Source organism: Dromiciops gliroides, chromosome 6 (assembly GCF_019393635.1).
Source record: "Dromiciops gliroides isolate mDroGli1 chromosome 6, mDroGli1.pri, whole genome shotgun sequence".
Taxonomy (NCBI): domain Eukaryota; kingdom Metazoa; phylum Chordata; class Mammalia; order Microbiotheria; family Microbiotheriidae; genus Dromiciops; species Dromiciops gliroides.
The window spans coordinates 111,843,138-111,855,778 of NC_057866.1; the positions used below are offsets into that span (position 1 = coordinate 111,843,138).

Consider the following 12,641-nt stretch of genomic DNA (forward strand, 5'->3'; position numbering starts at 1 on the left):
ATGGTAGACTAATGCATCTTTAGAGCAGCAAGTCATTAAGCACATCAGACAAAGATGGCATTAAAAGCAAGGTGGCCAGTGTAATACATTAAATTTTTAAACAAGGTTCCAACTCATAAAAGCTCCTTGGGAGATGCTCCAAGTTCATTTTTATTATAATTTTAAAATAATAGTTGGAAGGAGAATACATATTTTGGCAGGAGCACAGCATCTCCTAGGATAGGGCATAGGGACTGGGAAGCAATCTTTTATTTGGTATTCAAGCCCCTTTAACCAGTGCAACATTCTTGGCTTAACATTTTGCCCTTCTTCTTTATGAGAGTCTTAAATGACAGCCATGTTACATAAATTCATTTGGGTTCTCACTGCCTCCAGGCAAACAATTCACTTCTTAACTTAAGTAACCTTTAAGTAACTTGAATCCTTAACCCAATTTGTACTGAGTTAGCAAAGCTAACTAAATCTCCCATCTCCTCCCTCCTTTGGGGTTCTAGTAGTAGTAGGTTCTTCTCAAATTCTGTTCTCCCAAGGCTCCATTGCAGTGTGTTTTCTCTAATATTAATCACTAGTTATAGTTAGTATCTCCCCATTATCAATGAACTAGTGATTGTTGATCCAGTATCCTGTAACCACTTAATGTCAATTAGCTTTTACAAAAGGGATATTCACTGAGAAGATACAGCAAGAAGAGAGGTACAAATACCATCTGCCCCTTCTGTTCCACCCCCAACTAGGAGCACAAGGCATGGTTTAAAATATTTTTCCTGGGCAGCTAGGTGGCGTAGTGGATAAAGCACCGGCCCTGGATTCAGGAGTACCTGAGTTCAAATTCGGCCTCAGACACTTGACACTTAAGTAGCTGTGTGACCCTGGTCAAGTCACTTAACCCTCATTGCCCTGCCAAAAAAAAAAAACCAAAAAAAAATAAATAAATAAAATATTTTTCCTTTTCTTCAAGGCTAAATGTTTCTCCACCGCCTTATAGCCAGTGATGGAGCATCCTATGTTACTAACATCAAGGACATCAAAGAGGGATCTTCAGTTTACCTGTTCCACTCCTCACAACTCAGTCTCTTTACCTATTTTTCTTCCTTCAGGTCTTAGGGGACATAGTATCCCTGCTCCTTGGCTTTGGGCTCTCCTACAGCCTATCTACAAGATGATGATTTAAATAAATATGGGCACAGAGGAGCTGCCTTGGTCCAGAGTTTCTTCTAGAAAGTCCTTTTTAGGCCCAGTTGGCTTCTGTTTCAATGGACCTCTGGTTGGGTGGATATCTTACCTAGATTTTTTTTTTTTTTGGTGAGGCAATTGGGGTTAAGTGACTTTCACAGGGTCTCACAGCTAGTACATGTCAAATGTCTGAGGTCTAATTTGAACTCAGGTACTCCTGAATCCAGGGCCGGTACTCTATCCACTGCGCCACCTAGCTGCCCCTTACCTAGATTTTAAAATTTTTATTCTCACTCCTCAAAGTGATTAATAAATCTTTGTTGAATTGAATTGACCATACTCTCTATCTCTTCCCTCTGACCAAATTCTCAATGAGTTGGTCCGAGAAGCATGATAACACTCATCTTTCCTTTGTTTTGTTCATTTTTTTTTTAAAGTAAGAAACCCTAAGATTATAGTCTATTTAGTTTTACAAAGAAGATTAGTCAGGTGACAAGGTAGAAATTGGAGGATGGACTAATAAGAGGGGGGAAAAGGCATTTCTCCTCTGTTCCCATGTAGCTGCTCAGAATTAGTCAGCTTCATTTTTTATGACTCTAGTGAATTTTTCCTCTAACCCTGGTATTATGATTTTCACTTTAAAAATGGGGGAAGAAAAAAAACACACTCAAAATATGGTTCCCCAGAAATTAGGTGATGTCATAATATCAATATATCATCTGCATGAATTGGCCATATCAGCCCCTCCCTGGAATCCTTGTTTAGCTCACCACACATTCCTAAATAAATTCCTTATTGTTGCAAACCATCTGGACTGAGTTTTCCATCTGTTCCTATCCCACGTGACTCTGCCTCTGTTTTATGGACTTAAAAATACTAGCAGCAGCTCACATTTATATACTGATTTCTTTATTGTGATCTTGCAATTAGTTCCATATTAAAAAAAAAGATGTATACATATATACACACATATTTATACATACATATACATGCACACATATATGTATAGATGTGTATTTCATTATATCATCCATGTTTTACAGATGAAGAAACTAAAACTTAGGGATATTGTGACTTGCCCAGTCACTAAGCTTTAGTAAGGGTCAAAAATGGAATTTCTACCCAAGTCCCATGGTTATATATAAAACCTTTCCTGTTCCCCCACCCCTCACTCCCAGCTAATTCAACCTACATATCTGCCAAAACAGTCATTCTAAAAAGCACATTTGTTACTATGTCTATATCCCAAAGAACTCAAAGAAAAGGGAGGAAAAAACAACAACATACGTACAAAACTGTTTATGGCTGCTCCATTTGTGATGGCAAAGAATTAGAAATTATGGGAATACCCATCAATTGGAGAATGGCTGAATAGGTCGTGGTGCATGATTGTGATGGAATACTATTGTACTTTAAGAAATGATGAGGGGCATGATTTCAGAAAAACCTGGGAAGACTTCAATGAGCCTGATATAAAGTGAAGTGAGTAGAACCAGGAGAACATTGTACATAGCAATATGGTAATGACAATCAGCTGTGAAAGACTTAGCTACTCTGATTAATAAAATGATCTATGACAGTTCCAAAGTTCAAACGTTTCATGTTGAAAAAGGCTATCTACCTCTGAAGAGAATTTATGAACTCTGCAGATTGAGGCATATTTTTTTAAAAAGAAAAAAGCTTTTTTCTTGCTTTTTCCCCCCTCCAACATGGGTAATATGGAAGCGTGTTTGGCATGATTTCACATATATAACAGGTATTATATTGCCCATGTTGTCAATGGGGATTGGAGGAGATGGAGGGAAAAGGAGAATTTGGAACTGAAAAATTTTAAAAATGAATGGATAGGGAGCAGCTAGGTGGTGCAGTGTATAGAGTACTGGCCCTGGATTCAGGAGAACCTGAGTTCAAATCTGGCCTCAGACTTGACGCTTACTAGCTGTGTGACCCTGGGCAAGTCACTTAACCCCAATTGCCTCATCAAAAAGAAAAATGCATGGATAATTTACAAAACAACAAATACAAGAAAACTCTTATTTAAAAAAGAAAAGAAAAGAAAAAAGCAGTAGTCTGAAAGTCTGACCATGTTATTTCCCTGCTCAATAGTCTTCAATGGCTTCCTATTCCCTGTAAGACAAAATCCATACTCCTTAGCTTGGTATTCAAAGCCTTTTAAAATCTGAATTAAGCCTACTTTGCCAAGCTTATTGTACCTCATTCCCCTTCAAGTACTCTGTATTTCAGCCAAATCTGGCTTATTGGCAATTTACTTTTTGCCATCATGCAAAGGATGATGTGTACTTGTTGTCCCCTATTCCTGTAATGTACCCCTTCCTTACCTCTACCTCCTAGGTTCTCTTATTCTTTAGCTTCATGAACCATTATCAAGGCAGTATTGGGCTTTAATTAACCAAATGCCTTTTTTATAATCAAACCAAGAATAACCCACTAGCATTTTTTTTCTTTTCTATGTCTTTCACTAAACTGTGAGATATCACTTGTAAGGTTCTACTTAATCCTTATCCCAATTGAAGATGCCCTTCATGCATACAAAGGTCAAATATCAGTTAAAAAGAAAGTTTTTATCAGAAACATTTTCATCTGAGAAAGGCGCATGCTGAACAACTGCTTAACCTAGAATCAGGAAGACTTAAGTTCTAATTATTCCTGATATTTACTGTCTTTGTGACCTTGGAGAGCTCAACCCTCTGAACTTCGATTTCCTCATCTGTAAGTTGGAGGTAATGATACCGATAGTTTTAACTTGGGTTTTTTTTTGTTTTTTATTTCATTGTAATTCAGAGGAGCCCTGTATATGTAAAGGACATTGCTGACTTTTTTAAAAAATTCTTTTTGTTGATATTTGGGATTTCAGACTATAGCCCTCCTTCTCTCCTCTTCCCCTTGGACCTTTCCTTGTAATAAAGATCTGAAAAGAAAGAGGAAAGAGAAGATGTTTAGTAAAATCACCCAAACACGTGTAAAATGAGAGAATTGTAGTAAACAACTTCTATGAGCTATTTCACTTCATTAGCTGTGATCCTAGAATCCAAAATTCAACCATATTGATCAGTATATGCAACAGTCTACCCTCAGTCCTTCACCTCAGTAAGAAAGGAAGGAAGATGATTTGGGGGGTGGGGCAGGGCAATGAGGGTTAAGTGACTTGCCCAGGGTCACACAACTAGTAAGTGTCAAGTGTCTGAGGCTGGATTTGAACTCAGGTCCTCCTGAATCCAGGACTGGTGCTCTATCTACTGTACCACCTAGCTGCCCGGAAGATGAATTTTTTATTTCTTCCCCAGAGCCAAACTTTGCAGATGTTTAAAGGACTAGATAAAGTCAGTTATAATCCCAATAATGGTAATTGTTATTATTTGGGTAACATTGTACCTTTTGACTTGTTTTTCTAAAAGAAAATTGGTAAGAGAGGAAAATGAGATTTAAAATAGTCTTTCATCTATGTTTCATGTTACTTCATGAAGGACCAAAGTAATAAAGCTTAGTTATGTTTCACCACTTTTAATGATTAGGAAGTAACTCTGATCCCCTAATGATATGACCATGACTTGGGCAGAGAGGAAATAGTTCTAAGACTCTCTAAGACAGGGAGAGAAGAAGGCCTGGCCTAGCTAAATACCTGAAGGGTAGACAGACTTTCAGGTTATGGGGGTAATCTGTAACTGTTTTATATGTCTTAGGAAATGAAAGAGAGAGTGACAACAATAAGATTCTGTGGCAGGGGGGGGCAGCTAGATGGCACAGTGAATAAAGCACCGGCCCTGGATTCAGGAGTACCTGAGTTCAAATCCGACCTCAGACACTTAACACTTACTAGCTGTGTGACCCTGGGCAAGTCACTTAACCCTCATTGTCCCACTAAAAAGAAAAAAAAAGTTTCCTATTTTATCTTAGAGATAATAGGGAACCATTTCAGTTTATTGAACAGGGGAGGGCAAGTTCATGCCTGCGATTTAAGAAAATTACTTTGGTGTCTGTGTAGAAATTGAATAAATTGGAGTGGAGAAGTATATTTCAGGGAAATTAGAAAACTATTAAAATAGTCCATGCATTGAATGGTGAGGACCTGAATTTGGGTAGTGACTGTGAGTCCCGGGATAAAGGATGAATTCAAGAGATGTTGGAGAGAGATACAGTGAAATTTGGCAACTGACATATGTGGGATGAGCAAGAGTAAGGAGTGAAGGTTGTAGTGAGGTTGTGCACCTGCATGACTGGAAGACTAGTGATGCCCATTAGCTTTTTTTTTTTTTTTGGCAGGGCAATGAGAGTTAAGTGACTTGCCCAGGGTCACACAGCTAGTAAGTGTTATGTCTGAGGCCAGATTTGAACTCAGATCCTCCTGAATCCAGGGCTGGTGCTCTATCCACTGCGCCACCTGGGTGCATCCCCCTCCCCCCCTCCCCAGTTAGCTTTTAAAGCCTTACACATCACATGTCCCCTTCCCATCTTTCCAGCTTCACTGGATGTTACTCCCCTAACTCCATGCTGGAATTCAGGCTTCCATGCCTAGAAGGTACTCTCACTTCGTGGAATCCTTTATAATTCCTTTAAGATACATCTTGGGAGGGGGCAGCTAGGTGGCACAGTGGATAAAGCCCCAGCCCTGGATTCAGGAGCACCTGAGTTCAAATCCAGCCTCAGTCATTTGACACTTACTAGCTTTGTGACCCTGGGCAAGTCGCTTAACCCTCATTGCCCCACACATACCAAAAAAAAAAATACAGCTTGGGCACCATCTTCTACATGAAGCTTTTCCTGATCCCCACAACAGTTAGTGCTGTGTCTTCCAAACCACTTTATATATAACTACTTTACATATATTTGTATTTATTCACTTTATATTTATGTGGTGTGTGTGTGTGTGTGTGTGTGTGTATGTACGTACTTGTCTCCCTCATTACAGTGTAAGCCCTTTGCATTTGTATCCTTAGTGCCTAGCACTGTACTTGGCACAGAATAGGTACTCTATTTAAATAAATACTTTATTGATTGATTTAAGTTCAGAAGAAGGGAGGTTTGGGGAAAAGTATAATGGATTCTCTTCTGAACATACTGAGTTTTAGATGCCTATGGGGCATAAAGTTCAGAATGTCCAACAGTCAGTTGGTGATATAGGATTGGAACTCAGAAGAGAGACTTGAGCTGGAAATAATAGATTTGGGAGACATCTGTATAGAAATAACTAAACTCATGGAAGCTGATGGAGTCACCTCCTGAAAGAGTCTAGAGAGAAAAGAGAATAGAATCCTGAACAGAGCTTTGGGGCTCTGCCCATAATTTTACAAGACACCCATCCTTACTGATATTTATCAAGTAGCATATATGAAGTTGATGCATCTGTTACGGTGTAAGACAGTAGGGTACAGTAGAATCCTCACTAAGGATTAGAAATATCTTATTTTAGATATATCTTGTTTGTGCTCAGTTGTTTGCATATTTTTTCCCCATTAGATTGTAAGCTCCTTGAAGGCAGGGATAGTGTTTGCCTTTCTTTGTATCCCTGACTTAGTAGGCTGCCTACAACCCTAGTAGGCGCTTAATAAATGTTTGCTGAATTGACCTGACTTGACCTGGGTTCTCTTACCTGGTTTGCCTCTAACTTCTTAGACTACTATGGGCAAGATGCTCAACTCCTCTGCACGTCAGTGGACTCTTATGTAACAAAGAAAATTGAACTCTAATCTTTTAAGTTCCCTTCTATCCCTGTGATGCTGTGGTTTCCTTCTTCCATATTAATAGATTTATGATGTTCATTTAAATGACTTATAAGCAAATTTAGTGACTCAAGAATTGAGAGGAATTAAATGAATGTTTATTATGTTCAACCTCATTGAAAAGTGTATATTCTCAGGGGAAAAGTGTGTGTGGTATGATGACATTATTTTAGTGAAGCTGATGAAAGATAAGTATGACATTTAAAGCATGGCTTAAAATGTGAAAGTAGGTTTATGATTTTTGTACCTCTGTCAGACTAAGGGGAAAACAAGATACTTTAAAAACAAATTCACACATCGATTTAAAGATTAACATAAATAAAGAATACCAATTTATCATCTCTAAAATATGTCTGTGTTTTGATGTGTACTTATCTCTAAAACCAATATATTTTGATGAAGGTAAATATATCCATGGATAACAATACAGTGGTACCTATTTTGATGAATAAGATTTAGGGAGTTTTATCTTGGCAAATCATTCCTGAGTTTTGAGTCAAGATAAGGATAAATTTTATATACACCTTTATCAATTTTTTTCAGTGTAACACTGTAGGTTAAAGTTTGAATTTTGGTAACACGCTTAACAGCATCCACCCAACCTTTTGTTGAAGACTTCCATCTATTGAACCCCTCCTACCTACTCATTTCAACCACCCTGAATTAGGGGTGAATTAGCAGCTTTCTAAACTGGTCTCCTCACATAAAGCCTCTCTAACCCATAGTCCACATAGCTGTGCCAAGTTCATATTCCTAAAGCCCAGGGTCAATTGAGTTTTTCCTTGGTTCGTGAAACTTCTGTGGTTTCCAATTGCCCCACGGAAAATGAAAACATGCTCTTTGTCAATTAAAGAAAGCCCTTCCTAACCAGGCTTGATCTATCCCATATTCCTCCCAATCATTCTCTTTATTCCAGCCAAGCTGGTCTATGTGACATTCTGTCTCCTGTTTTCTTTTTCCTCCACTCATTACCCATCATCTCACAGAAGTTTCACAATGGGCTCCCAAAGGTTGTCCCAGCAGAGCACAAGCTATGAAAGTTCCAGCCAAGCTGGTAAGGCTTTAGCTATGGGCTTTGTCTAAGGCCAGTCTAGCTAAATTCAAAGAGGTTCATGGCCACGTTGGCCTTCGGGTGATGATGTATGGTCATAGTGACTCTTGAAAACTGTCTACTAAGATGCAAAGCTGCTACAGTTTCTACTTAATGTATACTTGATGTATACTTCCACTAAATACATGAATCTTAGGTAGCATTAAAGTAAGTATATTGTCCAGCTCAAGAGAGATAATAACCCTTGTACTCTGTGTGAGTTAAAGCATGGGAATACTGTATGGAATTTGAGGGGCCGTATTTTAAGAGGGACACGAACAAAATAGAGAAGATGGAGAGAAGGATTATTAGGTCATTGAGGAACCACATTTTAGGAAGAACGGTTATAAAAATTGGAAAATGAGATAAATTTTGGTTAGATATGTTTGCTATGTTCAGATATTTGGAAAGTTGTCATATGGAATCATCAGCAGACATTTTCTTGTTAATTTCGTGGGAGAAACAGGACTGGTGAGTGAAAATTATAGAGAGAGGAAGATTTAAGCTTAGGAATAAAACAAAAAAAAACACTTTAAAAAAAAGTCTTTTAAAAAAATGATTAAAGCTATCAAACCGTAGAATGAGCTTCCTTGATTAGAAGTGTTCAAGCAACCACTTGAGTTATGAATCTTTAGATTAGAGTCTATGACCTCTAGCATCACTTCCAAATTCTAAAACACTAAGTAGAATGTCTTATTCAGATGATTTTGAATCAAACAGATTAGCTCATTGAAATTTCTGGTTTTTTTGTTTAATCCGAAGGTATGCTACCTTTTAAGAAACAGTTGTGAGCCAAGGATTTGAATAATTGACTGTTTTATTCTATGTTGATACTCTAGGGCCTATTTTATAGGTAAACCAGTGGTGGCTTCTAACTTATCTTGGTGGTTCTCAAAGGGTTGTGCAGTATGTTCTGAGTGTTGCTGGGAGTGTCATGAAATTTTAGATGATTATGTTATTACAGATAAAATAAAATTTATAAATGAATTTGTTTAGTACAGATTTTACTTACCCAAACAATATAGTATGGTTTTACTATTACATGTTTGCTTTAACTACAAAATACACCAGAACTTGAACTCAAAAAGAATTCAAGAAAAACTGCTGCTTTTATTGAAGCATAAGTACATACACAAATCTGCTAATTTTTCAGTGGTGTTGCCAACTTAAATGTTCAGTGTATGGGGATTCTTCTTGGCAAAGAATACTGTGCCAGGAGGGAAAAAAAGTTTGATAACCACTGAGTTAACCTCAACCCAAAACTTATCATTCCTGGGCCACACTGTATAGCTCATTGTGATTTCTATTGCCTTTAACCTTGATCACCTTAGGTCCCAGGACATAGGTTGGCATTATGGGTAATCTTATATGATAGTAAATAGTTAAAGTTTACTAATGCTTTTTCTGTTTTCTAGCTTCTGAAAATGATTTGCTAAATAAACGCTTGAAGCTTGATTATGAAGAAATTACTCCCTGTCTTAAAGATGTAACTTCAATATGGGAAAAAATGCTAAGTACTCCAGGAAGGTCAAAGATTAAGTTTGACATGGAAAAAATGCATTCTGCTGTTGGGCAAGGTAAGTTTTATTTCTCTTTGTTTAGATCTGGGTATACTTAATCTTATAAAAAAGAGAAAGAATGGAATCTTGGATCACACTGTCTGAGGGTTTTAATTCCTGTGCTCCCCTCTCCCCTAATCAGAGCTTGTGGTTGATGGGCATCATCACTTGGGGCCAAATAAGTATACACATGGCTCATTTTGCCATGTGATTCTGCAGGAAATTTTGTGGTGTCTTGGATGTTACCATCTCTTGGGCTGGAAAAGGCTGATCAGAATCTCTCGGTTCAGCCTGGGTATCCCCAAGGTAGCCATTTCTTGGTAGGAGACACTATGCCCAGGATGAGGCTTTCTCTGCTACATCCTGGTCTGTTTCCTTAGACAGGATAAGGCAGAAAGGAACTCTAAAGAGGTTGAGCAGATGTATGTGTGTGTGTGTGTGTGTGTGTGTGTGTGTGTGTGTGTATTTTGGCAACTCTCTTTGTCCTCTCAGCAGGATGCCAAAGGGCACACCTATTCTCTCGTAGGTAGGTGTCCCTTATATGCCTAGAAACAAGGCTCATGATCTATAATCTCAATAAGTTGATTGGAGAAGTCATCAAATTGAAGAGCAATTCACCCGAACTCCTTCCCACCCATGAAAATAGGACTTTTTTTGTAAGATGGGTATGAATGTGGGTGGAGCTAATTGACTCTCTTTAAAGCACCCAAACTCTGACATTCTTCTATCTTAGTAGTCAATCTTGAAAACCAAAATTAGTTTTAAATGACTTTAACAGGGACAGAAGACAGTGTAGGGGGTGTATCCCTGTCCTGACAGTTAGTGACCAGTCGTGGAGCCACAGGGAAGAATGGAAAAGCCGCAGCCAATCTGGCTAACCATTAGTTGAGAAGAGGTGCCCAGCTCAGAGGTCAGACCCAATGTGATGAGTATCACAGGCGCAATTTCATGCAAAGGAGGAAACCTACCTTTTTGTGAAGAGCTAGAGGGTCCGCGTGTTGCTGTGGGGACTCTTTTCCCAGCAGCTTTAGGCCTGGCACAGTGACCAGTAGGAAAGCAGTGCTTTCATCTCCATATCTTCATCAATTTAAAATCTCATTCCATTTTTTGAACCTACTACAACATGCAGAGGCTGTGCCCCGTGTTCATGAAGGCAGCCTGGCAAATAGATGAGTGTCCTCACTGAAAGGCTTATTGCATGAGAAGGATTAGGGGCATTTTCTTTGCATATTAATGACCTCACATGTTTGAACAGACATTTGCTAAGGGCCTAGTAGGTACAAGGTGGTACCTTAGAACTGAGAGAGAGAAAAAGATAAATTTGGCATGATTCCTTGCCCTTGAGAAACTACTCCTATCTTTTACTACATCCTGGTTGCTACCCTGTTTACAATTCTCTTTGTAATTTTCTCAGAAGCCTTGAAATAAGCCATTTTATTCATCTGGATATTCCTCACACCTTCCTGCAAAAAGACACTCCCTTCTGTCTGCTTAAAACTTATATTCTAGAATAATCCCTCTTACTCAAGCCACTCAATTCACTTTGCCCACTGGTTAGCTCTTATGGACAACTAAATCTGCTTGTGTAGATGTCTCTATTATTTGCCACCTGGATTATTTGGATTTTAAGTGAGTCCTGGCTCCCCCATTATGGTGTAACTCACCAAGGTTGGGATATGCCTCCAGCTTTCTTTCTTTTTTTTTTTTTTAGGCAATGGGGGTTAAGTGACTTGCCCATGGTCACACAGCTAGTGTCAAGTGTCTGAGGCCGGATTTGAACTCAGGTACTCCTGAATCCAGGGCCAGTGCTTTAACCACTGCACCATCTAGGTGCCCCCCCCCCAAATAATCTCTCAGATTTTTTTTTTTGCGGGGCAATTGGGGTTAAGTGACTTGCCCAGGGTCACACAGCTAGTAAGTGTTATGTGTCTGAGGCCGGATTTGAACTCAGGTACTCCTGAATCCAGGGCCAGTGCTCTATCCATTGCGCCATCTAGCTGCCCCTCCAGCTTTCTTTTTAAGTCCCCTTTCCTCTTACTAGAATGATCTACACAAAGGAAGCATTTAGATTGTGTGTTGTATGCCTGACTTTCATTTGGAATTCATGGCCAGTCGAACTCTGCTCCCTAATTGACTACCATGTAGCAACAGTAACGGGGTATAGCCACTTCATCCCTGAGGATTCTATACTTTCTATTTGCCTTAAGAATTATTCTAGATAAAATGTAAGTCAACCCAGAATATGTCAATCCATTTTAAAGACAACAACAACATATGTCAAATATACCCTTCATCATATATAAATTGACACCTACTTGGGTGAAGCTTTATCTTTTTTTCTGTCTTAAAATGTAAGTTTAGCTCATTGTATGCCCCTTCTAGCATTGCATGCAACAATGTTATCTTCTAAAAATAAGAAGGATGATTTAAGTAGCAAAAGGAAAAGTGGCATCTTTTAACTTGACAAGTTTCCTTTCATTGTTTCTGAACCTGTTCCAAAGTAGCAGCCCTGGAGGAGGAGGTGCTACTGTCCAGGTTGGAAGCCACCTATCCTACCAGGTGCCACTCCCAAGTAGCAGAAGAGACAGAGATGCCCTTTAGGCTACCAGCTACTTCAATAGCAGCAGTCCCAGGCCAGAGTAGGGCGGGGGGGGGGGGGGGAAGGGAAGGAAATACTTTCCAGTTAAACCCAATTTTGGAATTAAACTCTAATTTTGAGAAAGATATCTTTTAACTATAAAAAATAAACTTACTCATATAATCCTGGATCTGCTGTCCCCTCATCAATACAAGCGGAATGATTATACAGTACTCCTAAAAATGTGGGGAGTGATTTTATAATAAAAAGAAAATATGGCATTTTTTTACTTGAATATTTTTCCATTTTGAAAAAATGCTAAGCCAAATTCTCCATTGCAACTCACTTTATTATCTGGTGTTTTTTTCCCCTACCCACATTTATTTCTATCTACTGTATGAGGAATTTGTTATACATATTAGAGGGAGCTATAGGGTAATGCATAGAGAGCTGGCTTCAGATCCAGGAAGACCCAGGTTCAAATCCCATCCCTGACAAATACT

General features: G+C 38.8%; 1 protein-coding gene across 5 annotated transcripts in view; it reads left to right on the forward strand.

The window, feature by feature from the left end:
• Positions 1-12,641, forward strand: part of TBC1D1 (TBC1 domain family member 1) — a 316,594-nt gene that overhangs the window by 238,063 nt on the left and 65,890 nt on the right. For all 5 annotated transcript variants that reach the window (XM_043971867.1, XM_043971868.1, XM_043971866.1 and 2 more), the window contains one exon: positions 9,417-9,578. In XM_043971867.1, coding sequence (XP_043827802.1) covers positions 9,417-9,578 — 162 coding nt within the window. The remainder of the gene's footprint in view (positions 1-9,416; positions 9,579-12,641) is intronic.